General features: G+C 51.6%; 7 protein-coding genes across 7 annotated transcripts; 5 read left to right on the top strand and 2 right to left on the bottom strand.

Moving 5' to 3' along the window:
- Positions 1–87: 87 nt before the first annotated feature.
- MIND_00747600 (DH domain-containing protein) lies at positions 88–3,398 on the top strand (the record flags this gene model as incomplete). Its single annotated transcript, XM_037364174.1, has 5 exons — positions 88–600; positions 651–1,031; positions 1,081–1,963; positions 2,014–2,083; positions 2,132–3,398. 5 exons carry the CDS (start codon positions 88–90, stop codon positions 3,396–3,398), a joined length of 3,114 nt encoding a protein of 1,037 aa, XP_037219818.1.
- A 176-nt stretch (positions 3,399–3,574) lies between these two features.
- MIND_00747500 (DH domain-containing protein) lies at positions 3,575–7,940 on the bottom strand (the record flags this gene model as incomplete). The annotated part of the gene is made up of 14 exons (XM_037364173.1): positions 3,575–3,614; positions 3,665–3,709; positions 3,761–3,888; positions 3,942–4,055; positions 4,110–4,367; positions 4,417–4,560; positions 4,607–5,178; positions 5,228–5,857; positions 5,909–6,113; positions 6,163–6,473; positions 6,525–7,107; positions 7,156–7,590; positions 7,639–7,727; positions 7,832–7,940. The coding sequence occupies 14 exons, from the start codon at positions 7,938–7,940 to the stop codon at positions 3,575–3,577; spliced, it is 3,663 nt and encodes a 1,220-aa protein (XP_037219817.1).
- Positions 7,941–8,887: 947 nt separating this feature from the next.
- MIND_00747400 (uncharacterized protein) lies at positions 8,888–10,289 on the top strand (the record flags this gene model as incomplete). The annotated part of the gene is made up of 4 exons (XM_037364172.1): positions 8,888–9,113; positions 9,164–9,241; positions 9,289–9,398; positions 9,450–10,289. The coding sequence occupies 4 exons, from the start codon at positions 8,888–8,890 to the stop codon at positions 10,287–10,289; spliced, it is 1,254 nt and encodes a 417-aa protein (XP_037219816.1).
- A 432-nt stretch (positions 10,290–10,721) lies between these two features.
- MIND_00747300 (uncharacterized protein) lies at positions 10,722–12,762 on the top strand (the record flags this gene model as incomplete). Its single annotated transcript, XM_037364171.1, has 4 exons — positions 10,722–10,743; positions 10,788–11,259; positions 11,309–11,964; positions 12,011–12,762. The coding sequence occupies 4 exons, from the start codon at positions 10,722–10,724 to the stop codon at positions 12,760–12,762; spliced, it is 1,902 nt and encodes a 633-aa protein (XP_037219815.1).
- A 115-nt stretch (positions 12,763–12,877) lies between these two features.
- Positions 12,878–13,856, top strand: MIND_00747200 (THO complex 7; the record flags this gene model as incomplete). The annotated part of the gene is made up of 3 exons (XM_037364170.1): positions 12,878–12,926; positions 12,975–13,241; positions 13,288–13,856. 3 exons carry the CDS (start codon positions 12,878–12,880, stop codon positions 13,854–13,856), a joined length of 885 nt encoding a protein of 294 aa, XP_037219814.1.
- Positions 13,857–14,067: 211 nt separating this feature from the next.
- Positions 14,068–19,899, bottom strand: MIND_00747100 (Serine/threonine protein; the record flags this gene model as incomplete). The annotated part of the gene is made up of 8 exons (XM_037364169.1): positions 14,068–14,363; positions 14,411–14,449; positions 14,496–15,648; positions 15,697–15,956; positions 16,005–16,216; positions 16,269–18,275; positions 18,329–19,759; positions 19,805–19,899. The coding sequence occupies 8 exons, from the start codon at positions 19,897–19,899 to the stop codon at positions 14,068–14,070; spliced, it is 5,493 nt and encodes a 1,830-aa protein (XP_037219813.1).
- Positions 19,900–20,003: 104 nt separating this feature from the next.
- On the top strand, positions 20,004–20,624 carry MIND_00747000 (Mitochondrial ribosomal protein s18; the record flags this gene model as incomplete). The annotated part of the gene is made up of 3 exons (XM_037364168.1): positions 20,004–20,124; positions 20,177–20,256; positions 20,310–20,624. The coding sequence occupies exons 1-3, from the start codon at positions 20,016–20,018 to the stop codon at positions 20,622–20,624; spliced, it is 504 nt and encodes a 167-aa protein (XP_037219812.1). The 5' UTR covers positions 20,004–20,015.
- Positions 20,625–20,744: the final 120 nt, after the last annotated feature.

Raw genomic sequence — 20,744 nt, 5'->3', positions numbered from 1 at the left:
GTAACAGATCGAGAAAGAGAACCCCTTTCTGCAGGCGGACCACAACTACGCCGAGCCGTTGCGGCTCTTCACCTTTCCCCCACCACCATGCAACCTTCTCTCAGAAACAGACGGTCTCTACGAGGCTCGCCTGAGCATCGTCTTAGCATCAAAGGCTTCCTACCACTTCCTCCAATCGCCTCTTCTCCAATTTGCACTCCAACATCAGCTATGGTCGCTGGCGAGGCACTCCCTACTAGCACTCCTGCCGAAGATGTCCATCTCCTTCGAGTTCTACCAACTTGGATAGCAATTCCTCCGACTCCTCCTGGAAATCACATCCGCCGCTCTGTGACATGCGTTACTCCTTCCTCACCACTTTCGCCTTCGGTATCATGTCCCGCGCCTCCAACTACAGGCTCCCATTGTTTCGGACCACGTCGTCCACGGGCTCTTTCTGATCCTCTCGTCCAACAACCAATAACCTCGTTATATCGGCAAGAAGATGTGGACGAGTCGCAATTGGAGAAAGCGAAAGACGATATTAGGCGTTTCCATGCCCTCATGGAACTCTTGGCCACCGAAGTCAGCTATCTCGCCGACTTGCGTATATTATTCTCGGTATTTTTATTCAATTCTTGCTTGATCCATTCTTGATCTCCGTCGTTCAGGTCTATCTGCGTCATCTCCCAACCCTTTGTCGCACACAATCAACTTTCAGTCTTTCCCCCTCGAGAAACAGCTCGACAACCCACCTACCCAAGACGATGACTACCGTTCTCTCTGACCAAGGACTGAATCCCTTGACAAGCATTAGCACGAAGCCCAAGTCCTCCGCACGCCCACTCTTCACCAGTCGAGAGGTGGATATACTCGCTCGCAACGTCGAACAAGTTCTCCAACTACATGAAAACTTCGTACAGGAACTCTGTGTTGCCCTCTCTCCATTCGGATTTACGATGGAATCCGATCCTGCGTTGACCAGTGATAAGCCTCAAATTCATAACCTTGACGATGCCATTTCGGTAGTATCTACCAAATTTGCCACTGAAGTGAGTGCTAACACGATGTTACTATCTGCACTTCTCAACACTCACTTAGGCATCCCGTTTCGACGCATATCAAACCTTTTGCAGCGGTCATCCGGAAGCCCTCGTGTTAATACACCGTGTCCAGACCCAATATGCCGGCGAATGGGAGGCTTTTGAGCAGCAGTGTGCGTTGGTCTCGCTCAATATGACCGATTTACCGGAGGCTTCTTCACCCGAGGCTGCGCGATCTCATTCTGAAGGCAATGAGAGATCGGTTCCGCCTTCTATTATGACCGTCAGCGATCGTAAACGAACAAGGTCGCTTACCTCCATCGAAGGCGCCCGCAAAGCGCATTCGCGGACCAACTCGAAAGACAGCTCGGGAGAAGGACGTCACCGTCTCGCTTTCCTCGATTACATGATCAAACCGATTCAGAGGATATGTCGCTACCCGCTCTTACTTGATCAACTTCGGCCCGGTGCTAAGCTTCGACAACTGGGACACCCATTTCTTCACGCTCACGTCAATGTCGTCGTCGAAAGTGCTACTAAAGCAATGCGCCACGTTGCCAGCGCTGTCGACGAAGCTCGGCATCGGCAGAATGTCCAAATGCAGTCGTCCCTCATTATCTCCCGTATTACCCTGGCTCACCCCACGATGGCCACTTCCCATATGGCAGCCATGAACTTGAGCTCGCCGACGTTTCAAATATTGACTCCAAGTTTCCTGTCTTCCCTCGGAATATGTCTTTTGGCAGGGTCGCTGGACGTTATGCATTATCAGTCATCAAAACCGACGGGTAGTGGGATAAACGTCAATGCCAAATATCTCGGGGCTTTCTTGTATCTCGGTGGCTACTTGATCCTCGTCAAAGTGTCCAAAAACAAGTATGAACCACGTCACTGGTTTCCACTTGCAGACTTTGATGTTATCGAGCAGGAGGAGGAAGACAGTGGGTTTTTACCTTCGTTGGTTCTCCAGAAAACATCTGAACTTTCGCAGCTTCGCTACCGTGTACCTTCAGTCTGATCTACCGAGGTCATCAATTCGACTTGACTGCAGCATGCCAGAGGTGAGGACGCGACGAAAAGCCTCAATACAATGACTCAATTGCCATCAGGGAAAAGGATGTTTGGCTGACTTCTATCCGAGAGTCGCGACTTCACCCGCCTGAGTGGATCAATGAACCCACCTCGAGCCTTCATCTCGATGGTAAAGGCGAAATGGTTCCCTCAACCCTTGATGAACCTTATGAGATCATCAACCCTCTGCCAACCATCCAATCGCTCCCAGAACTTGCCCAAGATGATGACCACGAGGATCTGAAGGAGTCTGTTTTGGCTGTTTTCAGGAACGAGGTTGCGGTTCACAGCGCAGTCAAGGTGGATATGCCCAATAAGGCCCCGGAGGTGGTCACAAGTCGTCGCTCATCCTCTGCATCCGTCGCAGCCAAGTTAACCGCTAATTCCGATGGCGACACGATTATCATTCGGCGTTCTTCCCCTGCTGCGAGGTCATTAGTGGACCAAGGCCTACAGGATGTAGTTTCGGAGCCGATAGTGGCGGCCCGTTTTGGTACCCGCGACGAGCTTTTCCAGGCTCCGCGGATTCTTCGAATATCGGGCTCTGGTTCTGGCTTCTCGCGTTCCAACTCGGCTCTGAGCCTGACGAGCCTTACCAAAAACCGTCTTTCCAAGCACGAAAGTGTCCGTGTTCCTCGGAGACGAAGCGCGCAAGACGACCCTCCTGTGATACCATCTAAAAAGGCCACATCGCTGCGTGGCCCGCCAAGGCGGCGTCCTCAAAGGCTGACAATTATGTCAGCATCTGAGGCCGAGAGCATCTTTCAACCCATCAGCGTTTCTAGCTCCCCCTTTTCGCAATCGTCATCTATTCCTTCCACACCAACCAGCCCCACAACACTCGAGTCGCCTTTTGAGCTGCGAACCCGGTCGCAAAAGTCGTCATTGACCAGCAACACCTCGTCAGGAGGATCGCGCTCGGTGTCTCCAACGACTACAACGGCCAGTCAGCATTCAAAGCCCAGTATGAATACCTACAAGACGATGACACAAGGCATTCGCACATTGTGGACAAAGGGATCGCGACACCGACGGACACGCAGTATTCCTTCAGACGAGAATATGCCTGAGATGTCGTCCTCCCCATTGCCTCCCCCGACCCTGTCATTGGAATCACCTACTACCAGCCCAGTCACTCATTCTTCCCCAACGCCCAGTCGAACACTATCGCGCAATCAACTGCGTATATTGTCAACTGGCGCCCCAATGACTCCCAGACACTCATTTTCAAACAACAACACGGAGCTTGGGTCCATAAACAAGAGAAGTTCGATATTCAAACGTCTCAAAGGTCTTTCTGCCTAAGACTGCTCCCATTCCTTTCCATTTGTACTACTATTCTAGAAGCCCATACCCTGCATGCATATCCATTCCATTTGTACTACACACACCACACATTCGCTCACATTTTTGGTTAGACTTTAATTGAAGACAAAATGCAAATAGATGGGAAACTACAAATACAGCGCCAGTCTAAGAGGTCAGGGGATGAGGCCGTGAGCCTTCAATAACGAACGCCACCTGTCGTGCGGTCATGAGCATCTACAAAAGAAAGGGACAAAGAGAGTTACTCTTCTTGTTGTAACTCAAGTTCAGCTAATCGCCTCTTCAGTTGCCTACATCACATCAGTCACGTGCAGGAGATAAGATAGGGAAACAAAACTGACGAGTTTTCTTTACTCAGGGCATTCCGCCCCTCTTTGGTCTTCCGGAGATCGTCCGACATTGACGCCCATGCCTCGTCATCCGGGAGATTTGCGTCATTGTACATGCCCTCCAACTCCTCGTTGAAGGCCTTGGAGCGAATATTCAGCACACATCAATTGGCAAAAGAAAGAGAAAATCTACCTCATACATGATCTCCTTCTCCGCAGTCGCGTCATCTAGCAAGCTCTTGACGAGCTCGCACTGACGTCGTGAGTTTTGGAGATCCAGACGAGTTCTCTCCAATTCGGCTGATTTCTACGCGGTCACGTGAATATGTGGCTTGGGAGGCAAATCAAATATAGAACCCACATCCTTTAGGTCGTCGGCCAGCTGCTGGATACCACTCTGTAGTGAATCATGGTTGGAAGCGGCTCGTGCCAGGTTACCTTCCGCATCACCCGCCAAAACACTGAGATTGCGACGGACATCGTCTGTTGACCTGATCGAGTTGGTATTGCGGGTGGGTGTCCCAACCGCCATGCTCAGTGGACGACGTGGTGTTCCTCCGTCGTTTCTCTGACCAATCAGTTGCCGCATTTCTTCCAATCGGTCAATCGCTGCCTGAGTCTACAAATGCCGATGAATAATCAACTCTAAAGTAAAAGGAAATATCTACCATTGGTGCCGCACCAGCGCGCTGGGGAGTGCGCAGTGCTTTGCTCGGTGACGACGGTCGTATGATTTCTTCTGGAAGTGGATCAGTTGCGAGGGTTTCAATCTCAAGCTTTATGCGTTTGAGAGCACGGTGGGATGAGTCGACCTGCTCAATGTCAGTTCAACAGCAGCGGAAACCAATCACGACCAACATCTTCTTTAGTCATTTGCGAGAGTTGCACCAATCGATGCGGCCCATCGCTCTTGGCAGGACTGTTGCGCATTGAAATAGCTCGTGTTGCGCGGACCTGAGGGGACACCCTTCGCGGAGAATCGACTGTCTTCGCTCTGGATAACGGGGAGTTTCGAGGTGGTTTCCTGTCCGTGACCGACTCCGAGCTATGCACGGAGGTTTTCTTCTTGATGGACAGTGGTTCGATGAAGCCAGCACTACCCGTTCCACCCAAAGGTTTCGGAGTAGCGTCTATATTGCCAGCGGGGAACAAAGGTTGTCGTTTACTCCGTGGGATACCAGTCGCGCGGACCGGGGCTGAACGCTGAAGCTTCCCTGTATTTTCTATAGCCAGGTCTTGATCCATGGACCGCAGCTCTGGTGGGTTCACTGGTGGAAGCGGAGACGGACTTCGAGGACCTAAGGGTCGCCGTTCTATTGAGTGTGATCTACCCTGGCGAGGCGGGGAGTCTATTCGGTTGGAGTGAGAGGAATCTGGTCGTGGTGTTGCGTCTTTGGAAGGTCGCAGGAGGGGGGCGGGGGGTTGATCATCTGAAATTTGCTCAGGGTACAAACCGAGAAAAATATAAACACACGATACCTTCGTAAATCGTCTCTTCCGACGGATTTTGCAGAGGCACAGCAGGAAGCGACCTGCCATGCTGGTTCTGGCTATTCTTCCGAGCCAAAGCAAGCTGGAACGCAAGATCACGCTCAGTGGGGTCCATCTCCCGCACGTGATCAAGAATCGTGCCGTCATCGTCATCACTGTAATCCATGCCGTCCCGTTCCCGCGACGTTGCCCGCGAGCTGCTCCGTGAGCCGGAACGAGAAAATGCACGACTCGGCGGCCGACTTTCCGGCTCGGGTGTTCCGCCGGGTGACCTGCTCAGCTTCCTCAGGACGTTTCGCGACCGTGAAGAAGATCGCGTCCCGCACGAGTCGTCATCCACGGTTGTTGCAGTCGAATTCGACCTTCGTGAAAACCTTGTCAGACTTCCAGATGCTGTCGTCTGGCTGTAAGTCGATGACCGACTAACAGAAGACTTGGTCCGTCGGTGACTGCTGACAGTCCCTCCAAAGAAATCACCCATAGCCGAGCCAGGCCTGGCATTGAAGAGATTTTTCGAAATGGCATCTAAACTGAACATGGCGCCTTTGGAGCGAGAGGTGGGAGTCGCCGGCAGGGAGTTTCGGCCAGTGCGGAACTCGAATAAACCAAACTGATGGACTGTTGGGGCGCGTCAGTCATTTTTGAACAAACGAATAAGGAAGGGCGAACTGGTTAGCACGATGCGGGCCGGGACACGGGCAGTCTGGACAATGTCTTCCTCTCCGGGATCACTTGGGTCGCTTGATGTGACTTTATAACGACACAAACCACCAGCCAAGGGTTGGAGACGAATGACGCCAAACGGTGGGCTCCCCATACCAAAAGGAATCTTGTCTGCAGAACCATGTGCATCGATGTGGACAACGATTTTGGTCTAGCAACAGTCAGTATTCGATCATTGAAATCGTGTTCAAGTCTCTGACCTTCTTCGGTTCCTGAAGAAACGCTGTTCGTTGGTACACGTTATAGTATGTGCGAGCAACAGTGACTCGGCTTCCCTTAGACTCCACTTCCATCTCATCTGCACGAAGCACAACAGACTGCCCGGCTCGAGCACGATATGTTGCTTGGACCTTCCACAAGTTTTCCAGGAAGCGCTGCTTGTCCGTCTCAGCTTGGCTAGAGCTAAAACTGCCTGATTGCACAACAGTATAGGAGCGGAACGGCCGTCCTGTCCAGCGCTCGCGGTCCTTCTCATCCATGGAAGGAGGATTCTCCAGGTAAACATTCAAATCTTGAACGGAATGAGCACCATTGCAAGGGAACATGCTTTTTTTGAACATACCTGAACCACCTATGTCGGTTGCGACGACCTCAGTGACATCAACAACACCTTTGAAGGACATCCCAGTCTTCTTCTTGAGATGAATTCCGGCTCCCTTGGTCAACTTGTCCAGTTCGTCCAAACCTGCGAGCACGCGTCCGCTTTTGTCGCTATTTCCGGGCCTCTTGACGATGACGAGTTTATCATCGAACAAGAAAAGAGTACAATTGAGGGAATACGAGGATGCACTGTTGACCGAGGCTGAAGATGACGAGGGAGCTTCGGAAATAATGTCCTCGACGTCGATGCAGTCTACGAATCGCCTCGAGCTTGAACGTAGGTCAGCGGGAAACCCGTCGATAGCTGCACCGAGGCAGTGGAAAATTGCGGCACGTTTGGTTTCTTCGTCGAGCTCAGCTAAAGCAATCTTGCTGGCGAGTTCGTCTGCTTCGAGGAGTTTAGCGCGTTGTGGGTCATCTGAAGCCATATGCTTCATCATGGTCCGGAACATCAGCGTATATTGAGGTATTCGTTGGACCGGGTTAATGAGGAGTTCACGGAGGCCAACGCGGTTTCTGGACTCTGAGGCTTGATATTTGATACGCTTTAGATGTGTGAGCAAACGAGACTGGACTTTGGAAGGGTGACACACATCGATATAAGCGGCAAACGGTGACGACTTTCTGTTCATCTCGTGTTCAAAGATCCGCTGCGCCTCCTCACGTTTGACGTAGTACTGCTTGTACTGTTCAAACCCTCGCAACTCCTTGAAATGACGGAGCGCAACGTCCCCGACACCGCCAACCATCCTTTCGCCGTTGGGCCCGAGCATCTTCTCTAGGTCTGTCAAGAACGCTTCATTGACGGGAAGCAGGTTGTCGACGTTGCCGAAGAGTGTCTTTGCCTCGTAAGGAGGGATGATTGCAGTGCTCTTGGTTCGAGCGAAATTGCGAAGGGGGTCCGCATAGTCGTATTTCAGAGACCGAAGTCGCTTCACATATGAGCGTTCTGTCTCCACCAGCTCGTTGATGCTGGAAGTCAGTGCGGAAGTGTTGGTTAGTGCTCGTTTCCTCTGTGCCGGACGTTCCTAGAGTGCCCTGTGAGCTGAAAGCTAAGATATAGATGGTGGACTGACTGAGTTGTCTGGATTAAGTTCAGACACAGACGCTAGATCTGCACCGGAAGCCACTGTGGCGCCGAAGGAGAGCACAAGGTCTTGAATATCTGCACAAGCAACCCAGGTAAGTCATGGAATCTAGGGGGAAGAAAAGAGTACGCGCCGTCAGGAAGCCTCTTGCCACTCTCAGACCCCTCCACGACAACCCCACAGAAAAACACGCGCTTGGTAAAGCCGGGGGCCAACGACTCGCAACGGGAACGCGTCTCTTCACCAGTGGAGAGCGGTATAACCTTGCGGGGGGATGTGTTGAGCGCCATGATGCCACGGGGGGCGGTTAGTAACAACAAGAGTCTTCCAGTGCGAGAAGCGGAAGATCAACGGAGGTTGGTTTGTTCTCACGTGCCCGTTGTCAGTGATGTGATGTCACGCGCTCGCTTAGGGGTAGTTTGGACGTGAGGGATTGCTCTAGTCGTAGTACTAGTACTGATGAGAGGTAACCAAAGAAGTACATTCAAAAAATTCATGATCATGGGTCTTGTCAGTCTCTTAGTTGTATTTAGCATGAGTTGAGCACATGCCACAAACTCAAAAATTGTCTCTGAAAATTAGTTATTGGCATAAAAAGCTTGAGGACTGTTTTTATGGCTGCCACTATCTGTTATTTGAGTAATGTAACAGGGTTTGAAGCAATAAAAAAGCTAGATTCTAGGAATTTGCTCTCAGAAGGAAGTCACTTCTTAGGCTAGGCTAGGAATATGTCTCAAGTTTAGCCTTGCAAACAAGTAAGGCCTCAGAAAATGCATAGAAACTTGGAAACTTATTTCCTTTATCTAATCTTTATTATATCTGCTGCAGGTAAATTTTCTATATCCAGCTGATCGGCCAACTACCTTTTAAAGCATCGTTTTCCCTAGGCTTTGGCTTTCATGTTGAAATGCATTTACTTTCAGTATACAGATACGTGACTTGATCTGAGATGCGAGAGTTACTTGTGAGCCAATGTGTGTCATCTACGCATGTTGGGGTCTGGATTCCGGTCCGTATCGATTAGTGGTTAAATCACCTCGTTGTGGTAGCGTGTTTCAATCTATCCGAGGAGCCGCCTGTTCGATCCAGGCTACGGACATCCTGGGCCAGGGCCCCGTCTTTTTTGCCCACCCTTTTTTTTTTTTTTGCTCAAGTGACGTGATTGCGGCCGAATTTTTCGATCACACTCTCCCTTTTCGAGTCATGTCCCGACAGAATTACTCTCTCTGAGTAGTGCATGGGATTTATAGCCGCGCGTCTCAGACTCTGCGTTGCACTCGGCATCAACCACCATCGTCTTACTGCCCCGTCCCTTAAACGCTTCTACATGGCAAGCAAAACCCAAGTTCACCCGATGGAAATTACCTTCCTCGGAACGGCGTCGGCGGTGCCGTCCTCGACACGAAGCCATTCGTGTCTCTCGTTGCGCATTGGGAGCGACGTCTGGCTATTTGATTGTGGAGGTATGTCTCGTCTACACCTACACAAAAGCGACGCGTCCAACGTGCTCTAGAGGGAACGCAGCGGCAACTGCAACGGAGTGTTGTAAAAATGGGGAGGATCAATAGGATCTTCCTCACTCACTTGCATGGTCCGTTGTTCTGTTAACCTCTTCTATTGAACTTCACAATCCTCCAGGGGACCATATTTTTGGTGTTACTCCGCTTCTGGCTGGTCTTTTGAATGGTTCAGGTGGGGTCACGGAGGGAGAGGAGGATCCCAGACAATTTTTGGACGTGAACAATCCAGTGTGTTATACTGCTTCTCTTTTTTTTCTTTCTCTTCTAACCAAAAACTAGGCTATCGAAATCTATGGACCTCTGGGAACGCGCGCCTACATTCGTTCTAGCCTTACCCATACTTATACCACGCTCGGCAGCGCATACGTTGTGCATGAGCTCCGCTTTCCCGACGACCCCAAGACAGGAGACTTCACCAACCTCCGCCGCCACCGGTCCGAATCGCCATCTGGACGCAACATCCAACAGGTCGATGGTCTCTGGAGAGACATCCTCACTGACGGACGTATTTCTGTCTCCGCCGCGCCGATCCAGCACTCCGTTCCTTGTGTTGGCTATGTGGTCAATGAGGCGCCTCTCCCCGGCAAGGTCGACCCCCAAAAGTATATCCCAGAACTGAAGAGGACGAACACGCCCATGAAGGTGATGCGCGACATCCAGGAAGGAAAACGCGTCAAGCTCAACGACGGCACCATCCTCGAAGGTCCGCAAAACCGGCCCGGGCGGAAACTAGTGATTTTAGGCGATACATACGACCCTTCTCCCATCGAGCCTTTGGCGCTGGATGCCCACCTGCTCATTCATGAGGCCACAAATGCCCACTTACCCGGGGTAGACTCGCGGACAAAGGAAGAGGACACTTACGAGTCGATCGAGGCCAGGACAAAATCACGGGGGCATTCAACACCGCAGATGGCTGGTGCTTTTGCGAAGCGCATTCGTGCCAGAACCCTCATCCTGAACCACTTCTCGACCAAATATGCTGCTGATGAGGATGGCGACGACGAGGCCAAGCTGATAATGGACACCATCCGCGGGCAGGCAGCTGGAATTGCGGACTGTGAGGTGATCTGTGCCCGCGATTTTCTTAGTCATACGGTAGTTGTACCTGCAGATTAGATTAGGACTCGATATGTTGCTGAACTCTCAAGAGGGAAAGAGCTTGCGCAGTAATGACTTACAGTTTGCATGGCACCTCGCACAAAATATTGAATTTCTGCCCTTCCAAGTGCCTATATCGGCGGTGCTTCCGACATGATCAGATCTAGAGGTGCAACATATCAGATTTTACCCTAATTCCTTGAAGCGCTTGCACACTGAGAAGCTTTGGCCTTCTGTGAAACTATATAGCACTCATCCGAAGGACTTTATTTTATCAAATTTGCCTACATCTTCTCCAGAACAGCCAAAATTGGGTTCTCAGATCAGCAATAGCAGATAAACTGCCTCATTCATGTACTTACAAGGCTATATGCTTTAGAAAGTTGAAGATCTACTATGGTCCTATTTTAGAAAGCTATGATCAATTTCGAGTTGCATCTTGCCGTCACGATGCACAATCCCTGGGCGGCTGGTATGGCTCAGTTCAGTGTTTGGGGTGAACTAATAGAGCTCCAGCCTCTTGGCCAAGCCCGGAAACATCAGATGATGCGCCGGCCGGGGCCACATCTCACCCAGCCCTTCTCCGCGCCGCCCACTCAGTAGCAGCGCGCTCGTCAATACACGGGCCAGAGCTATTATTTCTGCCCCCATCAATGCCCAGTCCCCCTCTTATTCCACCCCGACCGCCAGAGCCACCTTCGCTCCGCCGAAACCGGACAGTTCCCCATCCGCTTGCTGCACCACCAGCGATTCCGCCCAAGCCACTGCTCTCTCCACCACGTCGGGTTAGCGAGCCTCCCATTCCGCCAAAGACAGAGCCCCCACAAATTCCACTTCCCCCACCGCCCATTGTCGAAACAACAACCCGACCAGAACTCGGCCAGCACTCGAAATCGGCACCGGAGCCCTCTCGGAACGACGACGACGACGATGCTGAACTTGCCCAGTTGGCTGCGGTCATTGCCCTCTCCCAGGCTGAGTCGCTAAGGTGTGTTGCGGCTTTGTTTCTATCATGTTTCAACCTAGCTCTATGGCAGGAAGGAGAGACTTGAGCAGAAAATACAGAGCCAGGAGGAAGCCGACCTCGCACGGGCCATGGAGGCCTCGCTTTCCCCAAATGCATGGTCGCATTCTCTGGGGCCTCATTCAACAGAGGACGGACCCTCACATCTAACTTCAGCCATGATGATTGTACTAACGCCGATGGAGTCTGAATTCCCCCAATCGCAATATATGGACGACGAGACTTTCGCACGGATGCTCGCTGCCCAAGATACCCCAACTCAATCTTCATTCCCACCAAGTCCTATTCCTTTGCCGAGCAATGGCCTGGCTGCGGACGAGAAGTTCGCGCTCAAACTGGCTGCGGAGGAGGAGAAGCTGACACGAGAAGAGCAAGAAAGCCCTCCCGAGGAACCACCGGATATTCCCGTTCAGACAAAGCCACCACCACTGGATTTACCCAAACTCGAACCGGCCGATCTCCCCAAGTTGAAGCCGGGTGGGGAATTCTTGACTTGGGTCGATAGCAGCCTAGAAAGTCCTGTGGATACCAAGAAAGTTATCAACATTGACCTCGCAAGTTCCCGGTCAACGCCAATATTAGAAGCCCTTACGCCTGGGAGTGAGGAGAGCGAAGGCAGGTCCCCAAACGCGAGCCAGTATGTCGACGCGGATCTGTTGCTAGGTGTCTGTGAGTTGGTTTTACCTGTCGTCTATCCTTCTCTCAATGTTACTAGCGATCGGCTTCGTCGCGCCCATGATAACATCACATTTAGTCCCACTGTCAGGCTCGATGCCTAACATTGTCTCGCTGCCATATGGGCGCTGTCCTCCCCTTCATTTGCAAGCGCCCAGTTGGCGGCATCTTTTGAAGTTGATGGCCAGGCTAAGTGGGACAAGATTCGAACCAACCGTCGAAGCATTAGCAGTGGCCCGCTCGTCCGAAATGCATCTGCGGACAGTAGTCCAATTCGTTCGGCTCAACCCCGTGACTCCAGACTGGCGGGCCATTCTCTGGTTCACAATTGACCATCCGGTGCCAGCTTCGATGCCAAACTCGCGCAAATTCACCAATGGCGATGTCGATGTTCTTCCTTGGTCGTATACTCTGTCAAGTCTGCCCGCGCTTCTCCGCGACAGCGCCGACACGCCTTTATCGAAGTGTTACACCATACCAGCAACAAATAACGTGCCGTTTCCTGCGCTCCCGATCTCGTTTCCCAATATGGCTTTGTACCTTCAAGCCGCACTGGAAGAATCACGGAGGCAGATGAGCGACAGCGGCAGTGGTGTGCGCAAACTGGCTAAAATGCTCGAGACGTGCTATCCTACGACCGATCTCAAGGGGGATGACGAAAGGAGCAGGATGGGCGGGCTGCTGAAGAAACTTGGCAGGAAGGACAGGCGGGGCAAGAAGGGCAAAGGCGGGGGGAATGAAGATACCTATGAGCTTGTTACTCCGTTTGTCCTCGATGAATGGGGACCATGATTGTAGCGCTAGTTTACCCATGTATCGGTAACAATTTATACCACCTCGTTGTAGCGGAGCACACAGGGGTCAAGAACGGTCACATTGCTGTGTCACACATCTCCTCCTGCTCACCATGGCCTCACAGAGCACCAGCATCGTCCCTTTGACGGCGGAGGAAGAAGGTGCGTTGCATTTAGTCAAAATAGGGCCCAAAGCATAACTTGAAATAGACCGTATTATTCTTGAACGAATAACGAACGATGAACGGCCTCTCCGACGCGTGATGAGGAAACTACAGAACTACCACAATGTTGCCTACCCTCATCTGTTCCCATATATGGCCGCCGCGGACGCCTCAGGCCCGACAGTGGACAACGCGAAGGAGGCTCTCATAATAGAACTCGCGTCGTTTCGGCTGATGTTGCGGAAAGGCGCGATGATATGTGAGGCGGAGGCGCGGCAGGTCGAAGAGTATAAGAAAGAGAAGGAGAGGATAGGTGTGTTTACTTTGCTTTGGTTGTTTCTCTAAGCTCACTAGGTCAGATCTTGAGCATGGCACTCTACGCGGCCAAATCGAGCAGCTCAAGACAAACTTGGAGCGCGAACAAATGCGGCGGCGGCGAAAGATGGAGTACGACTTTGTCGCGGAGAAGGTCAACACGCTGCCCAGCCGCGAAGAGCTCGAGGCGAGCATCCACTCGCTGGAAAACGACATGACAACAATCCGTGCCGAACACGAGGCTCAGGACAAGGCAATTCTCGCACAGCAGGCCGCGCTCGACCAGATTATCGAGAATTTAGAGGCGCTGAGGGCACTGGGCCGTGGTGTGGATCAAGACATTGCATTGGTGGCCGGAGATGCAACTGCTGACACTCCCGCGCCGGAAGAGGCTCCGACCGAAGCACAAACAACGGAAAAGGTAGAAGAGGCGGAAGAGGGTGAAGACGAGAGCAACAAGCAAAAAACAGAAGATGATGACATAGAGATGGGTGAACTGGAAGAACCTGAAAAAAAGGGTAAAAAGAAACGAGACGAAGAGTTGGAGGAGGGTGAGGCCAGCGACAGCAGTGATTTGAGTAGTATATTATCAGACGTCCCAGAAAATATCTAATCTGTCGTATGACTAAGAAAATCGCGGCACACTGCTGGAAGTTGCGTTGTCATCCAAAAGCCCAAAACTGGGACAATTGATGCAGTGTATAATATTATACTCTAACGTACATCCAGAAACGAAGATTGAGTATGCAAGGGGGTTGATGTGCTCAAAGCAAGGAATGCATGCAAAAGAAAAAGAAATTGACATAAAATGAGCGTTATCCAGATCATGAGCGGGTCATTGTGACGTTGTCGTCACTTTGGTTGGGGCTCCTTGAACAGTCGCGGTTTTGAAGCCGAGCTGTCGCAGAACATCTGCAAACACGCGTAAGAAGAAGAACCGTAAACAACTCAGACTTACTGAGAAGATCGGCCTTTTGTAAAGGCTTGGAAAGAGAAGCAGCAAACAGGTTCTCGACCCCGCTTACATCCGCCCCATCATACGCGCTGACCGCGATAATGGGCGTATGCGTGTTTTTGCTGTTGGTGCTCTTGATGTAACGTGCTGCACCTTCCCCATCGACTTGGCCACTATTAGTTTCACTCTATCAACCAATTTAGCACACTTACGAACTGGCATGTGCAAGTCCATCAAAATGCAGTCGAATTCTGATTCCAAGAGTCAGTATACGTGGTGGCGCTCACAATCACTTACTGATATCACCCATAGCCACACTGATTGCCTCTGAACCATCGGCAACGACCACACATCGACATCCAAGGCGAATCAGCAACGTCTCAATGATTTTCGCTGTAATCGGGTTGTCTTCCGCCAGTAGACACGTTACAGCACGGTCATTTGGATCAGGTCCCTTGCGCAGATCAATCGAAACAACAGACGAAGGCGGGGTCTCGTGATGGCCCGACGACGAGTTCCAAGTTTCCGAGCCTGACCCATCACCCGCACTCGAAACTGACGCAGTCCTCAACCGACTAGGCATCGAATTTCGTCGGTCAAGCCCGCTATCGAGATGGCTCTGTCTGAATCGTTCCACAGCACCAAATTCGGAGGGTTTGCGTGAGTGACCACCCCCGCTTCCTGGAGTAGAGGGCGGTAAACTTGTTCGGGACGGAGACGAGGCGATAGACGAGCTCGAAGTTGCTGGTGAAGGAGGATTGGTCGCTATCGCCTTGTTCAAACTGTTGGGTTCGATGGCAGTGACCACACTTGGAGGCTTCTTGAACCGATGCGAAACGCTCCGTTTGCGATTATGCAGTCCCGCAGGCTCGGACAATGCGTGCGTAAGAGGCGCCATCTGGTCAGTTTTGAATTTGCGGATAACGTCGTCATTTGCCTGCTTCAAGACCGGATAGTTCTTGTAACTGAAAGAACCGAATTCGACATCATTTGAAGCTTCACGACTAGCTGGGATTGGGACCGGTGCAGCCGGGGGAGGCATTGAAGAGTCGACAGTAGGACTATTGAGCGCCGACTGGCCAACAGCAATTTGATCGTCATCGTGGAAGAGCTGGGGAATCGCACCGCGAGGATCGAAATAGTCGGTAGATTCAGGGTCGCTGATTTGAGGGATGAAAGCTGCCTCAGTTGTGGTCACCTGATCCCAGTCGATTCCTTCGAAGAAGGGGTGGGCTTTGACTTCCTCAGCGCCATGAGCACCCAATCGCGTTGTGGGGTCCAAAGTCATCAGGCGGGCCATGAAGTCGCGAGCTTCTGGTGAGAAGTCCACCCATTCATCATGCCATTCAATATGGCCTGAGAGGATGTTTTCAAACACCCTTTCTGGTGTTTCGGCGTGGAATGGCGGTATTCCATACAGGAACTCGTATGTGATGACACCTAAAGCCCACTAAAAGAAATATCAGTCTTGTGGGCACGACAAATAGCAGCTACAGACCCAGTCCACAGCAGCGTCATCACCACGCAGACCAAGAATCGTTTCTGGCGCAAGGTAATCGGGGGTACCGACAACCTTTTGCTCGCCAGGAGGAGTAGATGATGACTGAGAATTGGAATGCGAACGCAAATCAGTGGTAAGTTCGGTGGCGAACGATTGTAAGGGACTATCGTTTGACTTGACTGCTCTCCGAAGGTGAATACCAGCAAGAGATTCGGAACCGCTCGACTCGCTGACATCGTCTGTATACATATGAGGTGCTGAACCAGATCTTGGAATTGATGGGGGTCGTGGGTTGAAGTACGAACCTCCGTTGTTATAGTCGGCATGGATGAGAGGCGAAGACAAATATGCAGCATCCATTGAAGGAGGCCGAGAACGAGAACCATGCCTTGTGACAGGTCGTCCAAGTTGACTTTCTCGAGTTTGGCGACCTAATAAGCCAATCCGGCTCAATCCAAAGTCAGTCAGTTTCAGATGCCCGTGTTGATCAATCAGCAAATTGTCCGGCTTAAGGTCACTAGCAGAACGTCAGTAAGAGATCGACGAGCAGTAAGACGGAGCAGTCGCACCGATGCACAACCCCACGTTGATGCAAATATTCGAGACCAAGAACTACCTCAGCGATATAGTTCTTCGTCCACTCTTCTGGTAATGAACCCAGAGACTTGATCAATGCCGCGCAGTCACCACCATTTAGGTATTCCATCACCAGATACAGGTTGTCTTTGCTCTGGAAAGTGAAATAAAGTTTGGCGACAAATGGCGACTCGGCTTGCTTCATGAGGATCATCCGCTCAGCCTTGACGTTAGTAATTTGATTCTTTGCAATCATGTCCGCCTTTTTCAACACTTTGATAGCAAAGTAGTCCCCAGTGACTTTCTTTTTGGCCAAAAAGACGGAGCCAAATGCGCCTTTGCTGATAGGCTTTATGATGTCGAAATCCTTAATCGAGGTGGGTGTGGCACGCGAGATCGGGGCAGTCGAAGGAGCACGCGGAGATGTCGGTGGAATATTGAAGTTATTAGCAGTGGAATGGCGGCGATGTCCACGTTTGGTAGAGGACTCTCTGGCCAGACCATCCTTGGTCGTGATCAAGGGCGATAAGGGAGGGGTCGTACCGCTTGACGGATCCAGGAGACTTGATGATGACTTGCGCGTTTTGATGACCAAAGGCTGCGGAGGTGCTGGTACTTCGTCCAAGCTCATTGGTGGTGGTATATCGTCGGGAGACGATGGAGCGACAATTGGAGCCGCGAGAGCTAAAGGAGAAGAGACCGAGGACGGTGTTGAAGACCTCGTATGCATCATTTGCCGCGATGGAGGCACGTAGGTCACAGAGGCAGGATAGACCGACCTGCTCTGTCGGACATCAGCTGGAAGGGCGGCAGGTGAAGGTGAAGGAGACAGGGCCATCGGAGTAGGATCCGAAGAGCCATTACCACCAGCATAATCGTATTCGGATGTTGTGCTTGAATGGTCGTCATCCTCGTCAGGTACAACACCGGGATGGCTCAATTGTTCGCCCTCGCCCTCGCTTTCTGATGACTCATCGCCAACTGCCAGATACTGCGCTACTCGCTCCTCCCACTCGTGCCAAATTTTCTCCGCATAGCGAATGGTGTTTTGCATTCGCGCGACATTATCGAGCTTCTGCCGCATGACTCTTTCGGCGTCTTGAACAAGCTGACCTAAAGCCGAGTCTTCGGTTGAAGGTTTCGCCCAATTGCGGACTTGGGTCATCTTTCGCTCTGAACTGGGAGAAAGTAGCCTTTGTCGTTCAATGGGTTCTTTAGCCTCTTCCTCCTTGAGCGCGGGAACTGACACTTCTGCAGCAACTTGAAGAATGTCCTCGAGCTGATCGAGCAATTGCCGTTGCATCTTTTTAACGCCGACTTTTTGCATTTTGTTGGCACGGAAAAGTTGCAATGGCGAAGCGATAGTCGGCGACGTGGAAGGCGAAAATATTGGCATGCCTCGATACTCGGGAACACTGTGAGTGTCGCGGTCGATAGTGGCGCATAGATCCCGAATTGTGTTACGTAATTCAGCAATCGACTCGTTGCACTCTGTGATCTCAGCCTCGAGTCGATGGGTCTCCGCACAAGTTTCGCTGTGCTTCTCAAAGTACCACTGCGGGATTTGTGACTCGCAAATGCGACACATGATGGGCTCGATGCAAATAGGTTGAGTGAAAGGAAACGGCGCGGCTGTTTCAAGACGGCTCGAGTCCTCGAAGAATCCAGTTGACACAGATTCTTCCTCGGGTAGCCTGATCGATGGCGAATCATGCTCATACCGAGGTGGACCGATAGGTTTGATGACCCACATAGTGTGGGAAGGCTCGCCGTCTTCCCGGTCGACCATTAGCATTCCCTTGCCTTCCATCTGCTGATAGAGAACACCAGGAGTCGAGAGCTCACGGTCATCTTCTGACTGGACCTGAAGCTTGAAACGAACTTCGACAGTGTGCGAGTCGTCATCCCTTAGACATTTGGTAGCGAGAGCGAACACATCCCGATCGTTGGGAGCGAGCAATCGAGAAATGCGAGTGCCGACCATGTCTTCAGAGTTAGTCCTAAAATAGAAAACCGTTTAGCCCTGGGGACGACAGATGCACACTCAACTCACCTCACGACAAATCTCCATGCGTAATTGATCCATATGAAGTGATCGCCGTCGAGACTGAGCTCTATAACAATATTCTGGTTTTGAGCGGTCTCTGCTTGAAGTCGCAATCTCTCGGTAGCAAGAATCCGAGCAGACTCGTTGGGGGGTAGCAATTTAGACCCAGCGCGGGAAATCGTTTCCTGCTCCTGAGAAGTAGAAGGCTCCTTGTGATGTTCGTCCCTTGGCCGACGAGAATGACTGGGTGGTCGGGATAGTTTCAATTTAGCTTCTTCCTCAGGGGAAACACGTAGAGGACCCGGCTCGCCATCGGGTCGTCGCACGGTCGGAGTTGGTGCAGGTATTGATTCCTCCGCCGGTTTAGTGACAAACATCAGAGGCTCTTCAAGTTCGTCGTCGTTGTCGTCGAAGTTCCAGAATTGCTTTTCGGCCTCCCACCATTCAACCACTCGACTGAGGCTGGCAACGGCAAGCAGAACTTGCACATACCAATTGCGACCATGCCAGTCAGGGTGATCATCCCATGCTTTGCCAATGTTCTGTATCCTTTGGACAATGGATTCACAGATTTTAGGTTGAGCGGTGAGTTGCTGAACAGACATCTCCATCACATCGGTGGCAACAGCGATGAGTTCGTACAACGCGGTCATGATAGGATCGATAGGATCATCGACGAGAATGCGAGAGCTCCGACGGGGGTTTGGTGGAGCAGCTGTATTGTAGTCGGAAAAACTGCTATGAGATGACAAGGGAGGGAGTGGAGAGCGTGATCGCGAGGTTGAGCGGGAGCTGTGGCCAGAAAGGGAGGGCCGGGGAATGTGAATTGTTCTAGAGAGCCGGCGGGAGGGGAGCCCTTGGTTTGACCAAGCGGTGGGTGCTGCATTAGCCGCTTTGCGAGTTAACGGTGGTGCTTCTGGAAGAAGAATTGTGGATGTAGCAGGGCTAGAAGAAATAGCACTGGATGATACGGAGGAAGACACTGGGCGGTCACGGTCCCAGGGGGCGGCGCTTTGTCGACGAAGTGAACCGGGACTGAGAGAAGACGAGTTGGAGGCTGCATTAAGAGCAGAGGAGGAGGTGGAATGGGTAAGCGTGCGAAGTTGATCGTCAGTTAACGCACTGGTGCGGCTGTGGCGAGTATATTCAGGCTCTGCATCGTATCCACCATCTGAACTGGACTCGTCTGTCTGGAGGGCGGAACGAAGGTCGGCAGGGTGGAACATAAATGGGTCGCGCAATGCCTCGTTGTCGACGTTGTCAATGCCCACGCGCCCTCTTTCAATCTCGTAGTCAGCATCTCGTAGTCGTTCTTCGAAGAAGACCGTAATATTGTTCGTGATGCGTTGCAGGTCCTTGTCGCACTCCGCTTTCGAGGCTTTCAGTCGTCGAGTAACATGTCTCCGAACAAAAGGCATGGACACAGTGTTGTTGGAGCTGGGGGAAGATGAATATGACAGTAATCGAGGCCACGAAGCTTACCTAGACGCATGGGTAGCACGGGGAGGGGAGAGAACAGTCTCTGGAGAAAACACAAGGGGGCTTGGTGGCTGGCGCCTGGGGCCAGAATCGGCCATCAGGGTCGGCCAGACACTGGAGAGGCCGCAAAGACAACGTCAAGACAGTCGATAGTGGTGGTAAGATTCAGAGAGCAACAGTGAGTGATCGCAACTTGTCCTTGCTTTTTTCCCTGATGCTTCGTCGTCTCCTCTATACGACTGCACGCAGGCATAATGACAGCATCCCGTCTATGAATAATCTGACGGACGTCCTCCTTCAGACCCACGAAGACCAGCAAACCGGTATGTGTTCCGTGGTCTGGTCAAAAAAAAAAAACTTAGAGCGTTTTCGCAGCCAAAGACGAAGAGGCAAAAGGAGCGGCAACAGAAACCATCCAGCCTATACGCAATTACAAGAACTTTGAACCCAACGATGTAGGGGACTTTCTCGCTCTGAATAAATCAACACATATCCTCAACATTCTTAGTTCATACGGCCCTGGGATCTCAGTCTGGAAGGACGAACATTGACGCCACCTCGAGCTACTCGTAGACTGACTACAGCACCCAGAACACGCGACGCCCGGTCAGCAGACGTGTTTTATAACCTGGGAATCGACCCTCTCAAACTGGCTCTTCATCCAGGCGTCCTGGACCCATTCATCACCGAACTAGCTATGATTTTACCACGTAGAACCACAGGCCTTACATCCAAGAGCCAACGGAGAGTAGCTAAAGCCATTCGACGCGCGAAGATGATGGGAATTATGCCATTACACTCTGAACCTACCGAACTTTTCTAACCCATATCCTTACTTACTCTGTATAACAATCTCAGCATCCTTGGCCACACCTTGGAGACTGAACCATCAGAATTCTACCCCTTCCGGGTCTGCTGACCGCCTATACTTTTCCAAATTATT

The sequence above is a fragment of the Mycena indigotica genome, assembly GCF_014461135.1.
Source record: "Mycena indigotica strain 171206Taipei chromosome Unknown Mind.scaff0006, whole genome shotgun sequence".
NCBI classification, from domain to species: Eukaryota; Fungi; Basidiomycota; class Agaricomycetes; order Agaricales; family Mycenaceae; genus Mycena; species Mycena indigotica.
The sequence above is the reverse complement of the archived record's forward strand: the minus strand, read 5'-3'. Positions and strand labels throughout refer to the sequence as shown.